This window comes from Suncus etruscus, chromosome 7 (assembly GCF_024139225.1).
Source record: "Suncus etruscus isolate mSunEtr1 chromosome 7, mSunEtr1.pri.cur, whole genome shotgun sequence".
Classification (NCBI taxonomy): Eukaryota; Metazoa; Chordata; class Mammalia; order Eulipotyphla; family Soricidae; genus Suncus; species Suncus etruscus.
The window spans coordinates 55,078,769-55,099,098 of record NC_064854.1 but is presented as its reverse complement, the minus strand read 5'-3'; the positions used below and the strand labels follow the sequence as shown (position 1 = coordinate 55,099,098).

General features: G+C 45.8%; 1 protein-coding gene across 1 annotated transcript in view; it reads left to right on the top strand.

Moving 5' to 3' along the window:
• Positions 1-11,401, top strand: part of CEP350 (centrosomal protein 350) — a 91,685-nt gene extending 80,284 nt beyond the window's left edge. Inside the window, exons 32-37 of the mRNA XM_049776645.1 lie at positions 1,931-2,013; positions 3,808-5,783; positions 6,772-7,179; positions 7,272-7,418; positions 10,395-10,517; positions 10,999-11,401. Of these exons, the coding sequence (XP_049632602.1) occupies positions 1,931-2,013; positions 3,808-5,783; positions 6,772-7,179; positions 7,272-7,418; positions 10,395-10,517; positions 10,999-11,163 (2,902 nt within the window). The 3' untranslated portion in view covers positions 11,164-11,401. The remainder of the gene's footprint in view (positions 1-1,930; positions 2,014-3,807; positions 5,784-6,771; positions 7,180-7,271; positions 7,419-10,394; positions 10,518-10,998) is intronic.
• The last annotated feature ends 8,929 nt before the right edge of the window (positions 11,402-20,330 follow it).

Below are 20,330 nucleotides of genomic sequence, written 5' to 3'. Positions count from 1 at the left end.
TCTAACATCATGCGCAAAGGTTCAAACACAAATGGATTAAAGACCTTGATATTGAGCCAGAGAGAGAGCATGGAGGTAGGGCATTAGCCTTGCATGCAGATGGACGGTGGTTCAAATCTTGGCATTTCGTACTCCCCAAGCCTGCCAGGAGCGATTTCTGAGCATAGAGCCAGGTGTAACCCGAGCGCTGCTAGGTGTGACCCAAAATCCAAAAAAAAAAAAAAAAAACCTTGATATTAGACCCAGAAACTTAAGGTATTTGTAAGAACATGTAGATAAAACACTCCAAGACATTGTGTCTAAAGGTATCTTCAAGGAGAAAACATCACTGTCCAAACAAGTGGAAGCAGAGATTAAACAAATGGGACTACATTAAATTGAGAAGCTTCTGCACCTCAAAGAAAACAGTGACTAGGATATAAAGGCCACCCACAGAATGGGAAAACTATTCACTCAATACCCATCAGACAAGGGGCTAACATCAAAGTTATAAAGGTACTGACAGAACTTAACAAAAAAATATCTAACCCCATCAGAAAATGGGGAGAAGTGAACAGACACTTCCTCAAAGAAGTACAGATGGCCAAAAGGCATATGAAAAATGTTCCACATCACTAATCATCCAGGAGATGCAAATCAAAACAACAACGAGGTACCATCTCACGCACAGAGACTGGCATACATTACAAAGAACAACCAGCAGTGCTGGCGGGGATGTGGGGAGAAAGAACTTTGATTCACTGCTATTGGGAATGCTGTCTTGTTCAGCCTTTATGGAAAATAATATGGATATTCCACAAAAAACTGGAAGTTGAGCTCCCATATGATCCAGCTATTCTACTCCTAGGTATATACCCTAGGAACACCAAAACAAAATACAAAAATGCCTTCTGCACACCTATGTTCATTGCAGCACTATTTACAATAGCCAGAATCTGGAAACAACCCAGAGGCCCAACAACAGATGAATGGCTAAAGAAACTGTGGTACATATTCACAATGGAATATTATGCCTCTGTTAGGAAAAGTGAAGGTGTGAAATTTTCCTACACATGGATGGACATGGAGAGTATTCTCGGTGAAATAAGTCAGAGGGAGATAGATAGACAGAGCATAGTATCACTCTCATCTGTGGGATTTAGGAAAAGTAAAGAACAGTATGGTAATAATGTCCAGAGACAGTGGAGATGAGGCAAGAGGGACCAGCCCACGATATGAAGCTTGCCAGAGAATGGTGAGCACAGTTGGAGAAATAACTAACAACTATCATGACAATGATAGTGAGTGAGAGAAATAGAATGCCTGTCTCAAAGACGGGCAGAGGGTGGGGGAGGAAGAAGATGGGGGACATTGTTGGTGGAAAGGTTGTACTGATGAAGGCAAGTGTACTTTTGTGACTGAAATCCAACTACGAACATGTTTGTAACCATGGTGCTTAAATGAAAATATTATTAGGAAAGAAATCAACTATTTAAAAAGATTATTTAAAAAGAAAATATCTATATTTATTTCAGCATTATTTTAAATATCCAAGTTTTAGAAATCCTAAAATAGAGGAAAAAATGTAGAGCCAGTAGTAAACCCTGAGCACTGCCAGGTGTTGCCTCAAAACAAAGAAATTTCATACCTGATACTCCATTTGTCTTGGTGGTGAATTCCAGTCAGGCTGGCTCTAGGACAGAAGGCAGAGTGCATGCTGGTAGACAGCCTTGCATGATCTCCTGAGCACCCCAAACATAAATGAGATGGAGTCGAGCAGGCAGCCATCAGGAACACAGCTCCGGTTGTGGGGCACATGCGTGGCCTGCACTCAGGTCTGTGTGAACGCGGTGAGGGCTGCTGTGATGACTGACTCAGGACTGGCTGTTTTGTGTTGCCACTTGTACCATCAGCAAAACTTTTGACTTGTATTCGTTAATTTTCCTACCAGATCGGAAACAGCCAGAACATGGAAGTCCCTGACAGAGTCAGAGCGATCCAGAGGGTCCTTGGAGTCTATTTCTGAGCAAGTTGGTATGTAAATTAAAAAAGGGGGGTGTGGAGCGGTGACACAAGAAATAAGGTGTCTGTCTTGCACGTGCTAACCTAGGATTGCCCTCGGTTTGATCCCCCGATGTCCCATATGGTTCCCCAAGCCAAGGGCGATTCTGAGCGCATAACCAGGAGTAACCCATGAGTGTCACTGGGTGTGGCCCAAAAACCAAAAAAAAAAAAAAAAAAAAAAAAAAAGGTAAATCTACTTCATTTAAAGCAGGGGTCTCAAACTCGTGACCCGTGGGCCGTTTGCGGCCCTCAGTACATTTTGTGGCCCATGGCTGGCCTTCAAATATCGCAGTATTCGCGATTATTCGCTTACTGAATAATCGCAATAAAAAATCATAAGAAAAAAATCGCATTAAACATTTGCATACCCCGAGCAGTTCCATTCGGGATATGCAAATGTTTAATGCGATTTTTTGTGATTTTTTTTTCTTACTAATGCGATTTTTTATTGCGAATATTCAGTAAGCGAAATCCCTTATGCGGCCCTGCCTCACCCCGACTTTGCCTCCTGCAGCCCCCAGGTAAATTGAGTTTGAGACCCCTGATCTAAAGATTTATGTAAACCCATAAATTTTTGATAGAAACAAAGGTAGAGAAACTGATCTACAATGACACATCAGAGCATCAGCTGGCTAGTTAATCAGATTTTGTATCTGATTATATTTTCAACCTTTAGAGTTTGCCAGGGGCTTCTGGACTTTACAGACAAAAATTATTGAAAATAAATGTATGATTTGACCAAGAGCATGACCAGCACTGACAAAAGCAATGGAATTTTCAGGTCGTTTGTTGTCAGGGCGGGCCAGGATCAGGGAGGGTCTAGACCCAGATAGACCCAGAGCCTTAGACATGGGAAGCATTTGCTCTGTGCTCTACCACCCAACTGCCTTAAATTGGCCTTAAATCCATTTGCAATTCTTGTTTTGTTCATTTATTGAGTCATTTTCCCTCCATTACTTTGTCGTTTTAGTTTCAAGTACTGTATTTGCCAGAGTGGATAGTACAGCAAGTAGTGTGACTTTGCATTCCACACAATCAATCCAAGTTCAATCCCCAGCACCCCAGATGGCTCCCCAAGCCCACCAGGTTATCCTTGAACACAGAGCCAGGGTGTAGATCGAAAATAAACAAAAAATAATAAGTTGTTGATCTTTATATTTGAATGCCTAGTTGGACTACCTAGGAAAAATTTATATTTTTATCAGTATATATTGACACATTTGCTCCTTCATTGGCTTCCTTTTTTTTCTGTCTGTGTGGGGTTTGGGCCACATCTAGTGGTGCTCAGAGGATATTCTTGGATCTTGGAGTGATCTTTGAGCACTGTTTGGCCCTCCCCCAAGAAAAAATTACTTGAAACAAAAGATCTCAATCATTTGAATGTTCTCTGATTCGTGGAACCTATTTCTCTTAAAGGAGAACCTACCTTTTGGGGGGTTGGAAGGAGGATGGCAATAACCAGGGTTGCTATTACTCCATGCTCTGCACTCAGGAATTACTCCTGGTGAGATTGGTACCCGAAGAAATGCCTGAGATCGAACCTCGGTTGCCTTGTGCATGGCAAGTGCCTTCCCCCTCTACTGTCTCTCTGGTTCCCACTTACCTCTTATTTTAACAAAACAGATTATATTTATTTATCAGAGATTTCTCAAAGATTCCATTTAAAATTTCATGAACTTTGATTCCGGAAAGTTAAAGATTGTAATAAATACTTTATTAAGGTATTAAAATAAATATGTGTGTGTTTGTTTTCCTCTCCTTCAGATGTTGCTGTGGCAAATGCTGAGAGATCATCATCAGAAAAGTCTCTGTCTGCCTATGCAAAGAGAATGGTTGACTCGGACATTCGGGCAGAAGAGCGTTTTCAGGCATCATCTCCAATTCTCAGAGCATCAAGGAAAATCAGAGCAGACTCTGGAGATTCTCTAGAAAATGTCCCTTCATTCTCTTGTCTTAAAGACTTGAAGGTGCTAAGTCGAATTCTGGATGGATCTGATGGCATTTTAGAAGTAACGAGTGAGAAGTCAGAGCTACAAGAAGTGTCCGTAGCAAGTCTGGAGGAGGATGCAAGTGAAAGGACATGCTCGAGGCGATCCAGGGAGGCAGGTGCCCTCGCGAAACTGGAGTTGGAACAAGGAAAGGCATGGGAACTTCTTCCCCAGGACCCTGTAGAGTCTAGAGGTGTCTCCAAAGACTCGATCAGATTAGCCCTCGAGAGTCTTTATAAAAAGGAGTTGAAGGACAGGCAGTCGAATGAGGAATTGGACCAGAGTCCACGCATCTGCTCAGAAAAAGATGTTTCTGAGCAAAAAGGTGTGCGGGAAAGGGACCCCCTCTTGTCCAAGCCTCTTTTTGCTCCCAAAGAGCTGTCCTACTCTGAAGATTTTGAAGCATCTTCTTTCAAGAAAGAAATTACCACCAACTTGTCTGAAGATGACCTGGTCACATCCCCTTCGGTACAGCCGAAGCAGGATACTCAGTTTTGGCGAGATCGGTCACAGCCCACCAGGAGCTCTGGAAGTCGAGCTCTGAGCTTTGGGAGTGATGATGAGATCAGCGAGTGCCTGAGCAAGCAGAGCCCCTCGGTCCCCAGCAGCGCCTACTCCGAACAGCTGCTAGACCTCAGGTCTCCCACGGAGTTGCTGAGGAACGCTGAGCGCAGTGATGTGGGGCCTGAGCCGAGCATTCCTGGGACTCCTGCTGACAATGAGCTGCGTGATTTCCACATTGGCGATCGGGTATTAATTGGCAATGTTCAGCCAGGAACCCTTCGATTCAAGGGTCAGACAAGCTTCGCTGAAGGCTTTTGGGCTGGGGTCGAGTTGGATCAGCCAGCAGGGAATAACAATGGCACATACAGTGGTGTCGTCTACTTTGTGTGCAAAGAGAAGCACGGGATTTTTGCTCCTCCTCAGAAAATATCGCATATTCCAGAACACTTGGACGACTATGCAGATGTGCCCGAAGATGAAGACGTGGCCTCAGGGGAGCTAGAGCAGTCCCGTGACCAAGACCAAAAAGCCAAAGAGGATCCCCAGTTGCAGAGAGAAAAGGATGCGAGTGAAGATCTTTATGAGAACTCCCTCCCGAGTATGCATGAGGCAGACACCTCGCTGGACACTAGCCTTAAGCTAGAACCAGACAGTAGGCTAGATGGGGTTTTGGCAGGGCTAGAAGCCTGTGCCCACCAACAGTTGTCACTGGACTCCCTGATTTCTTCCAAGGAATGCGGGGACCTTTCTGATGCCACCGAGAGGATTTCCACAGCTGCTGAAGATGATACCTTAGACAGCACCTTTTCCGACGAACTCAACAAACTGCAGCTCACAATAGAAAAGGAAGAGGGACCCTGTCCCACTGTTTCTGAAAAGCCTCTGACGCCACTTCTGGACCTGTTGGCAAGAGAAAAGGACCAGTTGGAAGCCCAGCTCCAGTCATCACAGAGTGAGGGCCAGAAATGCCAGCCACAGTTGGAGGCCGCCAGCTGCTTGACCGACAGTTTGCTGGATGCGTTTGTCAAGGACACAGTCAGCCAGTTCCAGCAGATCCAAAAAGCACGGCAGGAGAAGATACAGCTCAGCAACCGGGAGCTTTTCCAGGGCCACCAGGTTAAAGTTCTATCTCCAGACCTAACCCCACACCTAGAGGCTCAGCCCCCTGCCATTCCCGACGGCTACTTGAGATCAGAGTTGGAAGATGAGAAAGAGGAGATGTCCTCACCGGACCTGTACCCCAGGCCTGTAAGTGTCTTGTCTGGGAAATAGGTCTCTGAGCCTGCCTTAGTAGCACAGCTCCATGGGTATCTCAAAAACCTACCTTGGCACTGTTTTTCTGTCTGGAGCATAATTGCTCTCTGTTAGGTCATGTGTAGTCACTATGGGGTCATCACAGGTGCTGGCAGCTTCATGCTGGGCGGCCACTCGCTGGCCACAGCTCACATTCTCTTTTAGACTCACTGAACAAATGTTGCTTCCGGGTGATTCCCAGCCCAGTTCTTTTGTGCCACCTAGATTCTCTGTCCATATAACAACTCAGTCATGGTTGTCCTGCAGAAATTAGTGACTGTGGTATTGGTTTTGGTGATCCTGGAATATATCTACTCTGATGACACAGACTCAAGACTATCTGCTTGTTTAGGTTGCCTGGGGACAATTGAGCAAAAGTAATGATTTTGAGTAACTTGAGCTAGGTAATGACCAAAGGTGAGAAATTTCATCTCTCATTTATATATCTCAGAGTCAAGGCAGTTCTTGAAAAAAAAAAAAAACAGAGTGATGTTGACTCAAATAGAGAAAATTGGGACTGGAGCAATAGTATAAAGGGTATGGTGCTTGCTTTGCATGCGGCCAACCTGGGTTAGATCCCCAGCAACACATAGGGTTCCCCCAAGCACTGCCAGAAGTGATTCTTGAGTGCAGAGGTAGGAATAACCCCTGAGCACTTCTGTGTGAGAGACAGAGAGAGGAGGAGGAGAGAGGAGTGAATGGGGGTGGAGAGAAGAGATGGGGGGAGAAAAACATTTGATTAAAGTTCAATTATAAGGTTAAGAGAAGCTGACTTGAGAAATGGGATCATTCCTCCACAGTCTATAGGTTTTGGTTTTTTTTTTTTTTTGCAGCCACCATATTGCTTTTCTTTCTGACACAGAGACACATTGCAATCAGTGTCAGAGTGGCAAGTGGTTGTTGTCTCTGATGAGTTCCTCTCTACCTGCTTCCCTCTCCCCAGGAAAGTCCAGTGTTTGGCGCCAGCGGTCAGGAAGAACTTGCTAAGAGACTTGCTGAGCTTGAGATCAGCCGTGAGTTCCTGAGTGTGTTAGGGGATGAGCAGGACTGGTTTGAAGAGGACTTCGGCCTGAGCTCTAACCACAAGATCCCCAAAAACAAGGTTGAAGAAACCATTGTACCTCTGATGGCAGAACCTAAGAGAGAGCCCCCACCACCCTGTGAAACACTATTGGCAGTTCCACACACTGCAGAAGAAGTACAAGTCCTTGTGCATAATGCGGCTGAGGAACTGTGGAAGTGGAGGGAGTCAGGTCACAATGTTCATGACACAAGCTTTCCTGCAGACCTGCCTGGCGATTCAGGGAAAGATCTCGATCTAGAAAGTACCAGTAAGAGAGTCTATAAGCAGGTGGGTTACTTGGTAGCGCTTTCTCTTGAAACTTCTGTCATCTGAAAATGAAGGCTAAGTACCTTCATTTTGTGTCCCTCTTCCCTCTTCAGGCGGTTTTTGATTTAACAAAAGAGATTTTTGAGGAAATATTTGCTGAGGATCCAAACTTGAACCAGCCTGTCTGGATGAAGCCATCCAGGATCAACTCAAGTTATTTCCGTCGCGTGAAAAATCCAAACAGCCTCGATGAAATCAAGGTACAGCCTTGCAGGATGTAGAGAGTGTTCTTATTTCGCTGGTTTTCATTTGGTGGTGTGGAAAGTGATTCCCTGGGACTGAACCCAGGGCTCCTACATCATTACCCTTCTGCCCTCTGAACCTTCTCTCCTTCCGGGTTGATTGCTGCTCATAATATAGATGAATGCGGAAAAGCACATGTTCTTTATTGTTTATCTTTCAAATTATTATTTACCTTTCTCATACAAAATTTTATATTAAGAAAAAAAAAATGGGGCCGGAGAGATAGCATGGAGGTAAGGTGTTTGCCTGTCATGCAGAAAGTCAGTGGTTCGAATCCTAGCATCCCATATGATCCCCTGATCCTGCCAGGAGCGATTTCTGAGCATAGAGCCAGGAGTAACTCCTGAGTACTGCCAGATGTGACCAAAAAAACAAAAAAAGAAAGAAAAAGAGAGAGAGGAAAGAAAGAAAGAAAGAAAGAAAGGAAGGAAGGAAGGAAGGAAGGAAGGAAGGAAGGAAGGAAGGAAGGAAGGAAGGAAGGAAGGAAGGAAGGAAGGAAGGAAGAAAAGGAAGGAAGGAAGGAGAGGAGAGGAAGGAAGGAAGGAAGGAAGAAGAGAAAGAAAGGAAAGAAAGAAAGAAAGAAAGAGAGAGAGAGAGAAAGGAAGGAAGGAGAGGAGAGGAAGGGCGGAGAGGAAGGAAGGAAGGAAGGAAGAAGAGAAAGAAGGAAAGAAAGAAAGAAAGAAAGAAAGAAAGAAAGAAAGAAAGAAAGAAAGAAAGAAAGAAAGAAAGAAAGAAAGAAAGAAAGGAGGGAGGGAGGGAGGGAGGGAGGGAGGGAGGGAGGGAGGGAGGGAGGGAGGGAGGGAGAGAGAGAGAGAGAGAGAGAGAGAGAGAGAAAGAAAGAAAGAAAGAAAGAAAGAAAGAAAGAAAGAAAGAAAGAAAGAAAAAGAAGAGAAAGAAAGAAAAAAAATGAGGAGGGGACTGGAGCAATGGCACAACAGTAGGGTGTTTGCCTTGCAAGAGTTAGACTTGGGCCAGACCCCAGTTCGATTCCCGGCATCCCATATGGTCCCCAGAGCCTGCCAGGAGCGATTTCTGAGCTCAGAGCCAGGAGTAACCCCTGAGTGCAGCCAAGTGTCGCCCAAAACACAAGACAAAGAAAAAAAATGAGGGCCAGAGCTTAGTACAGCGGGTAAGACATTTGCCTTGTGTGCGGCCGAGTCGGAACAGACTTGGGTTTGATTTCCAGCATCCTATATGGTCCCTCGAGCCTGCCAGAAATGATTTCTGAGTGCAGAATGAGGAGTGGCCCGTAAGTGCCGCCAGATATGGCCCAAAAGCAAACAAAAATGAAAAAAGAAAAAATAAGGAAAGGTACAGTAGGTAGGACACTTATCTTGCATATGACCAATCTGGGTTTGATCCCCAGTATCTCACGTGGTCCCTTGAACACTACCAAGGAATGATTCCTGAGTGCAGAGCCAAGAGCATCATGGGTGTGATACAAAAACAAACAAAACAAAGAAAATGAGGGGCCAGAGTGGTGGTACAAGCGTTAGGGCGTTTGCCTTGCATATGCTAACCTAAGACGGACCACAGTTCAATTCCTGGCATCCCATATGGTCCCCCAAGCCAGGAGCAATTTTTGAGTGCAGAGCCAGGAGTAATCTCTGAGGTTCACTGGGTGTGGCCCAAAAAGCAAAAAACTATGAAAATAAAAATAAAAAAAATATATATATACAGATAATTTCTACTAACAGGAGTTTTATTTGCATTTTTTGGTAAGTTAGAGATCAGTGTATATCCTGGAAGTAGGGCTGGAGAGATAGAGTAGTAGCAGGTAAGGTGCTTTCATCTTACATGCAGCCAACCTAGGTTTGATCCCTGACATCACATATGGTCCCCAATACTGCCAAATGTGGCCCCAAACTAAAAACAAAATAGTTCAAAAGTCAAACATGCCAATCCCAGTCACTGATATGTGCTACTTTTTCATCTTTGAGGTAGAGTTTGCATCACTAAGGAGGTTTTGAAATGTGTAGGAAAGCCTTTCATCCAGGCTTCCAAGTGATACTGTCGTTATTTATCCTAATTGCCTTTGAATAGCAGGTTTCTAGAATTCTTTCTTCAAAATGTACATTATCATTGAAAACTTTCTTTCCTCCACTGACTGGTCCACTTTCATACAGCACTTGAGACACTGGGCCACCAGAATGCATTCAAGGCGCACCTGAGCACTGATGGGGGAAGCCCTCAAAAATGAAAGTGTATAATCTAGCACACCTACCTCTGCCTAGAGCAAGTAGCAAAAGTAATCAAATCCCATATTTTTCTTGTTTCTTGATTTTGGGCCACAACCAGCAATGCTCAGGGTTTATTTATATTTTTGCACTCGGGATTCACTCCTACTAGTGTCCAGGGGACCTATGGAATGCTGGACATTGAACCCAGGCCAGCCACATGCAAGGTCAGTGTCTCCCCCACTGTCTTATCACTCCTGCCCCCAAATACTAATTTTTTTTCTAAAAACATCTTTTGTTTGTTCATTTTTGTTTTTGGATCACATTCAGAGGTGCTCAAGGGTTACTCCTGGCTCTGCACTCAGGAGTCATTGCTAGTGGTATTTGAGGGACCATATGGGATGCTAGGGATCAAACCTGGATTGGTACAGTGCAATACAAGCGCCTTACCTTCTATACTATTGTTCCTATGCCTCTAAAAACCTTTTAAATGTCTTTCAACTTCATGGAATGGATCACAATAGGTTTACTTTTATGTGTTATGTAAAAGCAAAAAGTGAATGATTTGAGTATTTGACTTTCTTTAAATTTTGGGATGCTTTTCAGCTTGCCAGGTGAAAGAACATTGTATGTTACATACAATACCAGATACATCAGATATTTAATATCTATGCCACTATGTCTTTACTATAATTGACTATAAGCGCTACTTTTTAGGAACCTGATTATCTGTGTTTCATTCATCTCTTTCCACAGAACTTCATAGCCACTGAAGTACTCAAATTGTTTAGTCTGAAAAAGGAGCCAAACAATAAAACTGATTGGCAGAAAATGATGAAGTTTGGGAGGAAAAAGCGAGACCGAGTTGATCATATTCTGGTCAGTGCTCACAGCCTTTTTTGTTCCCTGCTCATCTTTTAGAGTGAATCTCATTTCTGAAAGGACACAGAATATTAATGGCCTTAGTTCTATGACACTAGAGTCTGAAATCCTAATCTGCCACATTTCTGGGCCTCCCCTGTGCAAAACATGTGCTCAGCTCACCAAGCTCTGTCTCAGGCCCAAAATCCATTTTTAATTTATCTCTCATGGGGTTGGGGTTGCAGGGAATAGTTGAACCCAGGGCTTCAAACATGCAAGGCAACAGCTTTACTTCAGCCCAGTCTCAACCCCCTCAAAGCCACTTCCGTGCTTAATTGCATGTTTGAAGGTGTCGCCTTCCACCGAGCATTCTCACTTCATGTGGCTTTTACTTGTTTCCTCGCCTTCTCTCCTTATGGGAGACACTGCCTGGTCAGCCAGCGGTCTCGGTCCCTGTCCTCACTTCTTGACAAGATCCCCTCTTGCCCTCTGTACCCAGGTCCAGGAGCTACATGAAGAGGAGGCCCAGTGGGTGAACTACGATGAAGACGAACTGTGCGTGAAGATGCAGCTCGCTGAGGGCATCTTCGAGAGCCTTCTCAGAGACACAGTGGACGTGCTGAATGAGATCAGTGAGAAGCAGGGAAGGGCACTGCTCGTGTGACTGCTTGCCAATAAACCGAACCTGAGTGCTAATGTGAGTCCTGGGCCTTTCTGCCTCCTGAGCCGCATACCGTCTCCATCCTAGCAAGCGAGCAAGCAAGCAAGCAAGCAAGCAAGCAAGCAAGAGTGCTGCCGGACCGCTCTCCTGTTCTCAAAGACTTCCGGGCCGGAATTCACGGGACAGCATGGTGTGGTCTAACTGGTCTTGCAGCCTTTACCTTGAGAGACTGTCCTCTGGACTGGCACCCTCCCATTGTCAGCACATAGTGTGACTGTCCATCTCTCCTGCTCCCCTACTGGGGTTCAGGTGACTGACCCTCTGCTAACTAGAAGTTAGAAGGAGGGGTGGAGAGGCCGTGGCATCACTGGGGATGTCTTTCTGGTGGGCATCGAGTGTCATCTGTGGATATTCTGGTCTCTAAACAGTATTAAGTCTTTGGCCCACTGCGGATGGGCAGGTTTTCTCATCTGTGCCTGTGTCACTTGAAGGGTGTGGGGAATCACCCCCTTTCTCTTTGAAGACCATCTTTCTCCCCTTTGCAGTTGACCCACACCCAGAGGGGAATCAGGGTAGTAGACAGAGGTGCTGATCAGTGATTTCAGCAGGAAGGTTTGGCTTCCTGAGCACTGTGGAAGGAATCATGAGCTAGCCTGTGCATTATTTGGCCACTTTTCTTAAGATGGGCATGGAAACTGAACTGTCCCCACACAGCCTGGACCCCACACGACAGGTGCAGAGCAGTATCTTTAGCCCTCAACCGGCTGTGCCCTCCTCTTCCTCCTTTGCACCTTGACCAGCTGCTCACAGGCACCCAGATCCCTCAGAACCCTCAGGCACGGCTGGCAGAAGTGGCAAGAATCTGTGTTGGTCGTTAGAATCCCGCCTGCCCTCTTGATCCGCCCAGTCAGAGACGCAGTGACTTGAATGCTGTGGGAAGTGAGTGCATTCCCCCACCAAAGACAGAAAACACATTGTATGTGTGCGTGCTTCTATTTTGTGCTGCAGAACATTCTTTTTAATTTATTTTGAGGTAAATTATTTTGTTGGCCATGCGTCTCTATTCAGAAGTGAAAAGAGCCTTCTTGGTCTAGCTCAAACTTCCCTCTTGAAGCTCATGCACAGTCTTGCACAGGAAACTGGTGGTTTTAACCAGCCCCTGTGCATCCCAAGGAAGGCTCTAGCTAGCAGAACTGCTCCGGACTCCAGCTGCTGCATGTATCCGTATTCATGGGGCTCCCCAGGACACTCCCACCTCATGGCCCTGCCTTCTCCACTGGCCTTTTGGAGCCAACCCACTCCTTCTCAATAGTCCAGAAGAATATGGATCACCCTAGGCTTGAATGTAAATGCCTTAATCCTGAAGGTCCTGATGTCAAGCACGATTGAAGACACCCCTCCCCACCCCTGGATTCATAGTTCCCAGCATCCCAGCACGTCCACGCTCCTGAGTACATGAAGGTAGAACCCCGAAGATGGTTGAAGTGCTCAGCGTGCATATCTGTCTGTTGCCACATCTGTTCTCCCCACTGGCCTTTATGCATCCTGCATTTTTCACCCCATCCCTCTTTCCTTTCACTTTGTCTTAGGAGAGATCCGACCTGCGTGGTCATTGGCATCTTTGTATTTTGCACAGAGACTGGTATGATAATTGCTCTTGATAAAAAAGGAAAGTGCCGGAACGCAAGGCCTTGGGGAATTGCTGGGCCAGGCGCGCTGGCTGTGCGACTTCTGGTCTTTTCCTGCTGTGCTTGAGTCAGGTAGCCATAATGAGCAAATGGATGGACTTCAGGAGAGCTTGGGTTTCTTGGGGTAGAACAGAGGCTTACTTTTCAAGGAGCCAGCAGGGTACTGAGAGCTTCTTAGTCATGTGCTGTCTGGAAGGACAGAGCCTGCCAGGCTACATCCTTGCCCCCTTCTGGAAGTTCATTATTCTTCCCAGCATAGCTGCTGTCCATTTTTTATAATCCCATAGGAAGATAATAGAATAGAATAGAAGTGGGTTTTTCACATGCCTGCTTTTAATTGGACCTCAAAATCTGTTTTGAGTAGCAAAGTTTTATCTTGGATCTTTGACACTTTAGTTTAAAAAATGAGCTGTGGGGGGGGGGACAAAAAAATCATGTAAGTCCATGAGCTCAGCTGCCTGGATATGGAATTCTCTGGAGCATGCCACTGAGGCCCTGGCGCATGCCTCACGCTGTCCAGCCATGCTCACCCTCCTGGACATCTCAGGGTGGACCTCAGAGGCAGGACTGAATTAGCCTCCATCCTTGCAAGGCACCACGGCCCTAGTTAGGGGGCAGAAGACAAAGAAATCTAGGGCTAGTGGCTTACTTTTTATTTCAGCTATTTAGTTATCATTGAAAAGGGGTTTCTTAGAATTAGAAGTAACCCATTTGCTCCTTATTGGGATCTTTTGATCCAAGCTCTGCCTCTAGTCAATCTAAATAATCTAAATCCCCCCACCCACACATCTTTGTTCCTTCTCCACACATCCCATCTCTTTCATTCTTTATTCATAAATCCTCTTCAGAAAAAAAATTTTAACAGCAGTAATATCTTTGAGGATAGCACTTAATCAGAGGTTAGTAGAAAACCAACATAGAGGCTTGAGATTTACTTCTGAATCCAGAATACTTTTGTGTCCAGGGTGCTTAACTCTGGGTGAACTAAGTACAGGGTACTGAACCCCTTTCAGGTCTAAACAGGGAAAAGTGGGGAGCGCTCAAAAGTAGTTCATATGGAAGTGGTGTTTTTCTTTCTATTTGAAAGAAAAGAAAATTTTTTTTCTCTGACTACAGGTCTCAGAGAAATGATCTTTGAAAAGATTTCATTGCTCATACGAGTGTTGTGGCCTATTGATAAAAAAAAAATTTTGTTCACTTTCTTGTCTTGATAAAAAAATAAAAGTGGCCTTAGCTTTTTGCAATACTTGAATCAAGTGTGTTACCCGCACAGCATTAGAAACTCGTAACTTTTCTGCAAGAAGTTCAGACTCGCATCTTGTTTTACTACCTTAACAATACTAGTGAATTCAACAGAAGCTCCAAGAGCAAGCAATCTGAGCTACAATTATGTTGAACACAAATTTTAGAAATTTACATGTTTACAAACCATCCTAAACTGGTCGTGCAGCAATTCAATAAACTCTTTGTATTCTAAAAAAAATGTGAAGAAAAAATAAAACCAACCAACCCACCCACCCACCCACTCAGTGTGAGGAGGTCCTGTCTCAACCCACGTTTAATAGCTTTTTCTTCTGGACTTTGCGAAACCGTCACAGTCAACCGAGTTGCAAAGTGAATTCTGGGAGGCGCCACCTCCACCTATATACTATACCGTGCAGACATGAAAAAACGAACCCGTTTACTGTGTGTGTGTGTGTCGCCTGGTCTCCAGGCCCTTCTCAACCAATTGTCACATCCAGTGCTCCCCTCCCCTGGCACAGAAAACTTGGGGTGTGGTTTTGTAAGTATGATCTGTAAAATAACTGGGACTCTTGTCCATGTACACCTGTGTAAATAGATTTGTTAACTGAAATGTACTTTAAGAAAACTATTACAGAAAAAAAAATCTGTAAATAAACTGATTTCTAATGTTTCTGTGTCCCCCGTGACTGTTTTTTCCTCCTCTGGGTCTGAAACGGATTGCTCTGAAGTTCACATTTCTGCTGTCACCTAGGGCAGACCCTTCTCAAGAGGAAGGTTGGGGAGCTGCGTGGAGGGCCGAGAGTAAGGTCCTGGCTTTGGGAGCTTCCAGTCAAAGAGATCCCAGGACCAAGAGATAGGACAGTGGGGAGGGCACTTGCCTTGCATGCAGCCTACCTGGTTCCATCCTCAGTATCCCATATGGTGCCCCCCAGCAACGCCAGGAGTAACTCCTAAACACCACTGGGTGTGGCCCCAAAACAAAACATAAACTAAAAGTAGGATGACAGATTCAAGGGGACAGTCTGTATGTGTGTTTGCATGTGAGTCTGCTGACTCGGCCTTCGAGTCTGGAACCAGTTTGTTCGACTCCCTTACTACCAAGGTATCATATTTAGTGATTTGTCAGGATTCTGGCTTCCTCTGCTCATAGAGGTGAAATTTCTAGGGGCTTTTGTTTGGAGCAAGACATATCTCAGAACACATCTGTGGGAGCAGAGATGGCTGGAGCACAGGCTTTGTAGGGAAGAGCCAGGCCTCCAGCCCTAGCACCACCTGAATCAGCCCCTCCCCAAAAAATGTTGTTTTGGGGCCACACCCAGTAATAATACCCAAGGCTTACTCTGCTCTGCTCATGGATCACTCCTAGCAGGCTCTAGGGACCATATGGGATGCCAGAAATCGAATCCAGATTGGCTGTATACAAGGCAAGCATTCTACCCACTGTACTGTCACTTCAACCTTCCCCCCAAAAAAATTAATTAAAAGAAATACATCATAGGCCATCTGTCTTCTCACCTTCAGGCTGCTTGTCAGAAAACTTACCACTGTCCTTCATTCCCACATTCCAGGATCTTGAGTTTCTACAGAAAGAGGCATATGATGATCCATTTTAGGTAGAGTCAACAAATTTTTCAAAATAATTATCATTTAACTTCCCTAACTGGTGTTTCGGTGTGCTTGTGAGCATTTGGGGAAAATTAAATCCATGACAGAGCTCTATGGAATGAAAAGTCCCCATTCCCTCCAATGGGGTTTTCTCCACTTGAAAGAGCAGAGAAGACTCATCTGAGGGATTTCTAGTAGGGCCAGAGACAACTTGGAGTACCGAGCACAGGCTACCCCCTCCCCTAAATCAGCAGGGGGGGGGGGCAGACAAAAAGGAGTTAAGGGCCAGAAAGATAGTGCATAGGGTAAGGCACTTTTCTTGTGTACAGATCTGACTGGGATCCCATATGGTTCCTGTATCCCCTTGGGGGTGATCCCTGAGCATAGAGTCAGAGTAAGTCCTAAGCACTACTGAGTATAAACCAAAACCAAGATAAAAGGAGGGGATAGAGTAATAGTACATACAACAGGGAGGGCGCTTGCTTTACGCAGCTGACCCAAGGTTGATCCTCAGCATCTCATATGATCCCTCAGCACCACCAGGCCATGAGGAGTAATTCCTGAGTGCAGCGCCAGGAGTAACCTCTTAAAACAAAAGGAGGGAGTTGGAGTAATAGCACCTCGGGGAGGGTACTTACCTTGTTTGCAGCCTACCTGGTTCGATCCCCATCACCCTATATAGCGTCCCCTGATCCCTGCCAGGAATGACCCCACAGTAGAGCCAGGAGTTAGCCTGAGCATCGCCAGGTGTGGGCCCCCACCGAATAAAGGAGAAAGAGGTTCAAATTTTCCCAAGTCCAAGCAAACTTACACCTACTGTATTTTCCAGCGTATAAGACGACTTTTGAAACAAAAGTCAACCGAAAATCGGGGGTCGTCTTATACGCCGAGTATATCCTGAAAAATGTTTCAATATGCCGCTAAAAGAAAATTGTCTGAATATTGCCACAAAACGAATTTTCCAACTCGATCCTGCACCAATCACTGCAAGGCTGCTCGGACCGCCTCTCTAACTCAGCCAATCCAAGCAGGCTTTTTTATGCATGTTCTGGACAATGTTCTGGACCCGAATCTACACTGTAAAAAACCTGCTCAGAGTGACCAGAGTCAGAGAGGAAGTCTATTACAGTATAACCTTTGAACCTTTGCTTGTTGTGATTGGCTCACTATTGTACATACAGTTGCAGCACAAGAACGTTCTGTTTGATACAGCAAATATAGGCCTAAACCTATGTTTTAACTGCAAAATTAGGGGGTCGTCATACATCCAGTCGTCTTATATGCCAGCAAATATGGTACATCGTCTGCAACTCCACATTCTATAGGAGACTCACAAAATGTCCAGGATGTTCCTCTAAGGGGAGACCCAGGGCAGGAAGGAGAGCAGAAAGTGTCTGGTTGGCTTCATAGTGTCTGAACAGTATCTAGGCCAAAGCTTCATTCTGTGGTCACTAGGGATCACTTGGCCTCTGTATTATCCACCAGCCCCCTTGCATGGGGTCTCTCTGCCCCTGACAACCCCTGACCCTTATTCCTGTCCCTCCACCTTGGGTCACCACCTGGACCCACCCATTATGCTGGATAGCAAGTCCATCAGCTTCTGACTCGAGGTCCCATCTATTAGCCTGCTCCACTGTCCTATCCACACCTGGCACCCTCAGGGGCCCATCCACCCTCCGGAAGAGGAATCAGGAAATGGGCAGGAAGTACTTAGGGCCTTTCGGGCCTTGCTGGTAAGAGGCAGGCGCTAGCCACTCAGAGCTAATGAATGAATTACACGAGACCAGGATAGGTGTGAGAAAAACAGATTGATTCAGGTGCTAGCAATCCAAGATGGTTGTACTGTCTCCCTAAATTCCTTCTTAGTCACAGGTTGGCATGAGGAGTTTATAAAAGGCTGGATGAGAAGGTAAATTGGAAGAAAGATGGGAAAGAGGGACTGTGGGGAAAAGGGGTTTTATCTATGGGGCCAAAGCCCTAGTCTTGGGGATCAGGCACTTCCCTTGCTTGTGACCTAACACTCTAATATGGTCCCATGAGCACTGCTAGGAGTCATGGAGACACACCAGATGTGTCTCAAATCCCTTTGCCACTCCAAAAAGAAAGGGTCACATCTCAGGATAGTCCAGCTGGTGTCTGTGAGTACTGGACCCACGGTGGTCAGTGGTTTGCCCCTTGTGGATGACCAGGTCCCGTCTCTAGGAATCCTGAATCTTCTCAGGGCACTTTCTAGAGTTTCCAGGTACTTCCATCACCATCATATTTGTACCTGGACAGTCCCCCACACTGTTGCCCACACCCCCACAGTGTCCATACGAGGGTGGGCAACAGGCAGAGACAAAGAAGTACATGGAACTCCCTTTTGCTTCTCTTCCAGCCTGCCTAGCTCATCGTCAGATCAAGCAGGTTGGAGCCCACACTTCCTTATTGTGAAACATGGAGGCCATTAAGGAACCTCTTTGTGCCTTGTTTTGCTGCTTTATAAAATGCAGGTGATTACAGCAAGGCCATCGTGAGTCACAAGAAAGGAATAAGTTACAGTAAGGAATAACTGAAGAGCAAGAGAGCTGGCGCGGGCCAGGCCAAGTGCTTCACAGTGCTCAGCAGACCAAGCATTATGTAAGTGCTGCCAATTATGGGTAATTGTTGTTCAGACTTAGTCAGACTGGTGTGGCACCTCAATGGAGAACCAAGCCGAAGAAAAACTCCTGGTCTGACTGGGGGTGGGGCAGAGCCGTTCTTCAGTGGCCAGAGGATTCTAGGAACTGAGCATTCTGGGAACCAGCCTGTCTCCAGGCCTGAGCTTATGAGAGGAATAGCAACTATGGGGAAATAGGGACAGAAGGCGAGTGTATGTGGTGCAGACAGGGAGGGGTGGAGTGTCTTTAATTCATGCAAAAATGATTTTTCCAGGAGCACAGCCACACCTCCAAATTTCAGTCCTGACAGTATCAAAGGAGCACAGCAAATTGGATGGGAAAACACATCAAAACACATGCCAAGGGGCCGGAGAGATAGCATGGAGGTAAGACGTTTGCCTTTCATGCAGGAGGTCATCGGTTCGAATCCCGGCGCCCCATATGGTCCCCTGTGCCTGCCAGGAGCAATTTCTGAGCCTGGAGCCAGGAATAACCCCTGAGCACTGCCGGGTGTGACTCAAAAACCAAAAACAAAAAACAAAAAAAACAAAAAAACAAAACAAAACAAAACAAAAATACATGCCAAGTGAGCGAAAACAAGAGCACAAAAGGTTCAACTAGCATCAGAGTGATGGGCAGTGGGGAAGGCACTTGCATCCCATATGGTTCCCAGAGCCAGTCAGGAGTGAGCCCTGAAGGTAGAGAGCCAGGAGTCAACCCTGAATACCATCGGCCAGGTGTGGCCCCAAAACAGTAATCAAAAAGTATTGCTTATGGGGCCACTTTCTGGGCCTGGGCAAAAGAAGAATCCAGACAGTGGGTGGAGTGTGGGGGACATTCTTCTTCTTTTCTTCTTTTTTTTTTCTTCTTCTTGTAGGTATGTGTGGGGGCAGATATTGAGATGAAACTGGGAAGCGATTTAACAAGACAGGGAAAGGAAAGGAATCCAGTGGCAAGACAGGAGAGAATGGCCAGTGAAAATGAGTCCTTTCAGAGACATCTAAGATGTAGCCTACTGAGGGGACATTCAAACAGAGACCTGATAAAACCAGAGAACTAAAAACTCAGGAATAGCGCAGAGCCTGGCGTGGCCTATCCAAGTGCTCCATATTACCTCAGCTATGCTCGAAATGTTTCCCGACACCATCAACAGAAGGCCAAAACCAAAAACAGCCAGGAGCAGACCTGGCTACACGTGTGAGGATTCAGATGTGCCAGTGAGTCATCGCTCCGTCCAGCTAGCCACGTTGATCCGGCCCTCTGTTCGTGCTACACTCTGATTGATAATTGAAATTGTAAGTGACAAATCACTTCATCTGGATCCTGATGCATCCCTCCCTCACACTCCCCCAGTTGTTGTCCCTCTCCTGTTAAAAAAGAAACCGGGGCCGGCGAGGTGGCGCTAGAGGTAAGGTGTCTGCCTTGCAAGCACTAGCCAAGGAAGGACTGCAGTTTGATCCCCCGGTGTCCCATATGGTCCCCCCAAACCAGGGGCAATTTCTGAGCACTTATCCAGGAGTAACCCCTGAGCATCAAACGGGTGTGGCCCGAAAAACCAAAAAAAAAAAAAAAAAAAAAAAAAAAAGAACAAACCACAGGGCCCGGAGTGTTAGTGTTTGCTCCACACTCAGCTGACCCAGGATGGACACGAGTTTGGTCCCCAGCATCCCACATGATCCCCCGAGCCAGGAGCAGTTTCTAAGCACAGAGTCAGGAATAACCCTTAAGCACCTCCGGGTATGGCCCTAACAAACAAAAACAAAAAAAATACAAAAAAATGGGGCCGGCAAGATAGCATGGAGGTAAGGCGTTTGCCTTCCATGCAGAAGGACGGTGGTTCGAATCCCGGCATCCCATATGGTCCCCCGTGCCTGCCAGGGTCTATTTCTGAGTGTAGAGCCAGGAGTAACTCCTGAGCGCTGCCGGTTATGACCCAAAAATCAAAAATATATATATATATATATATATACAAAAAGAACAAACCAGGGGCTTC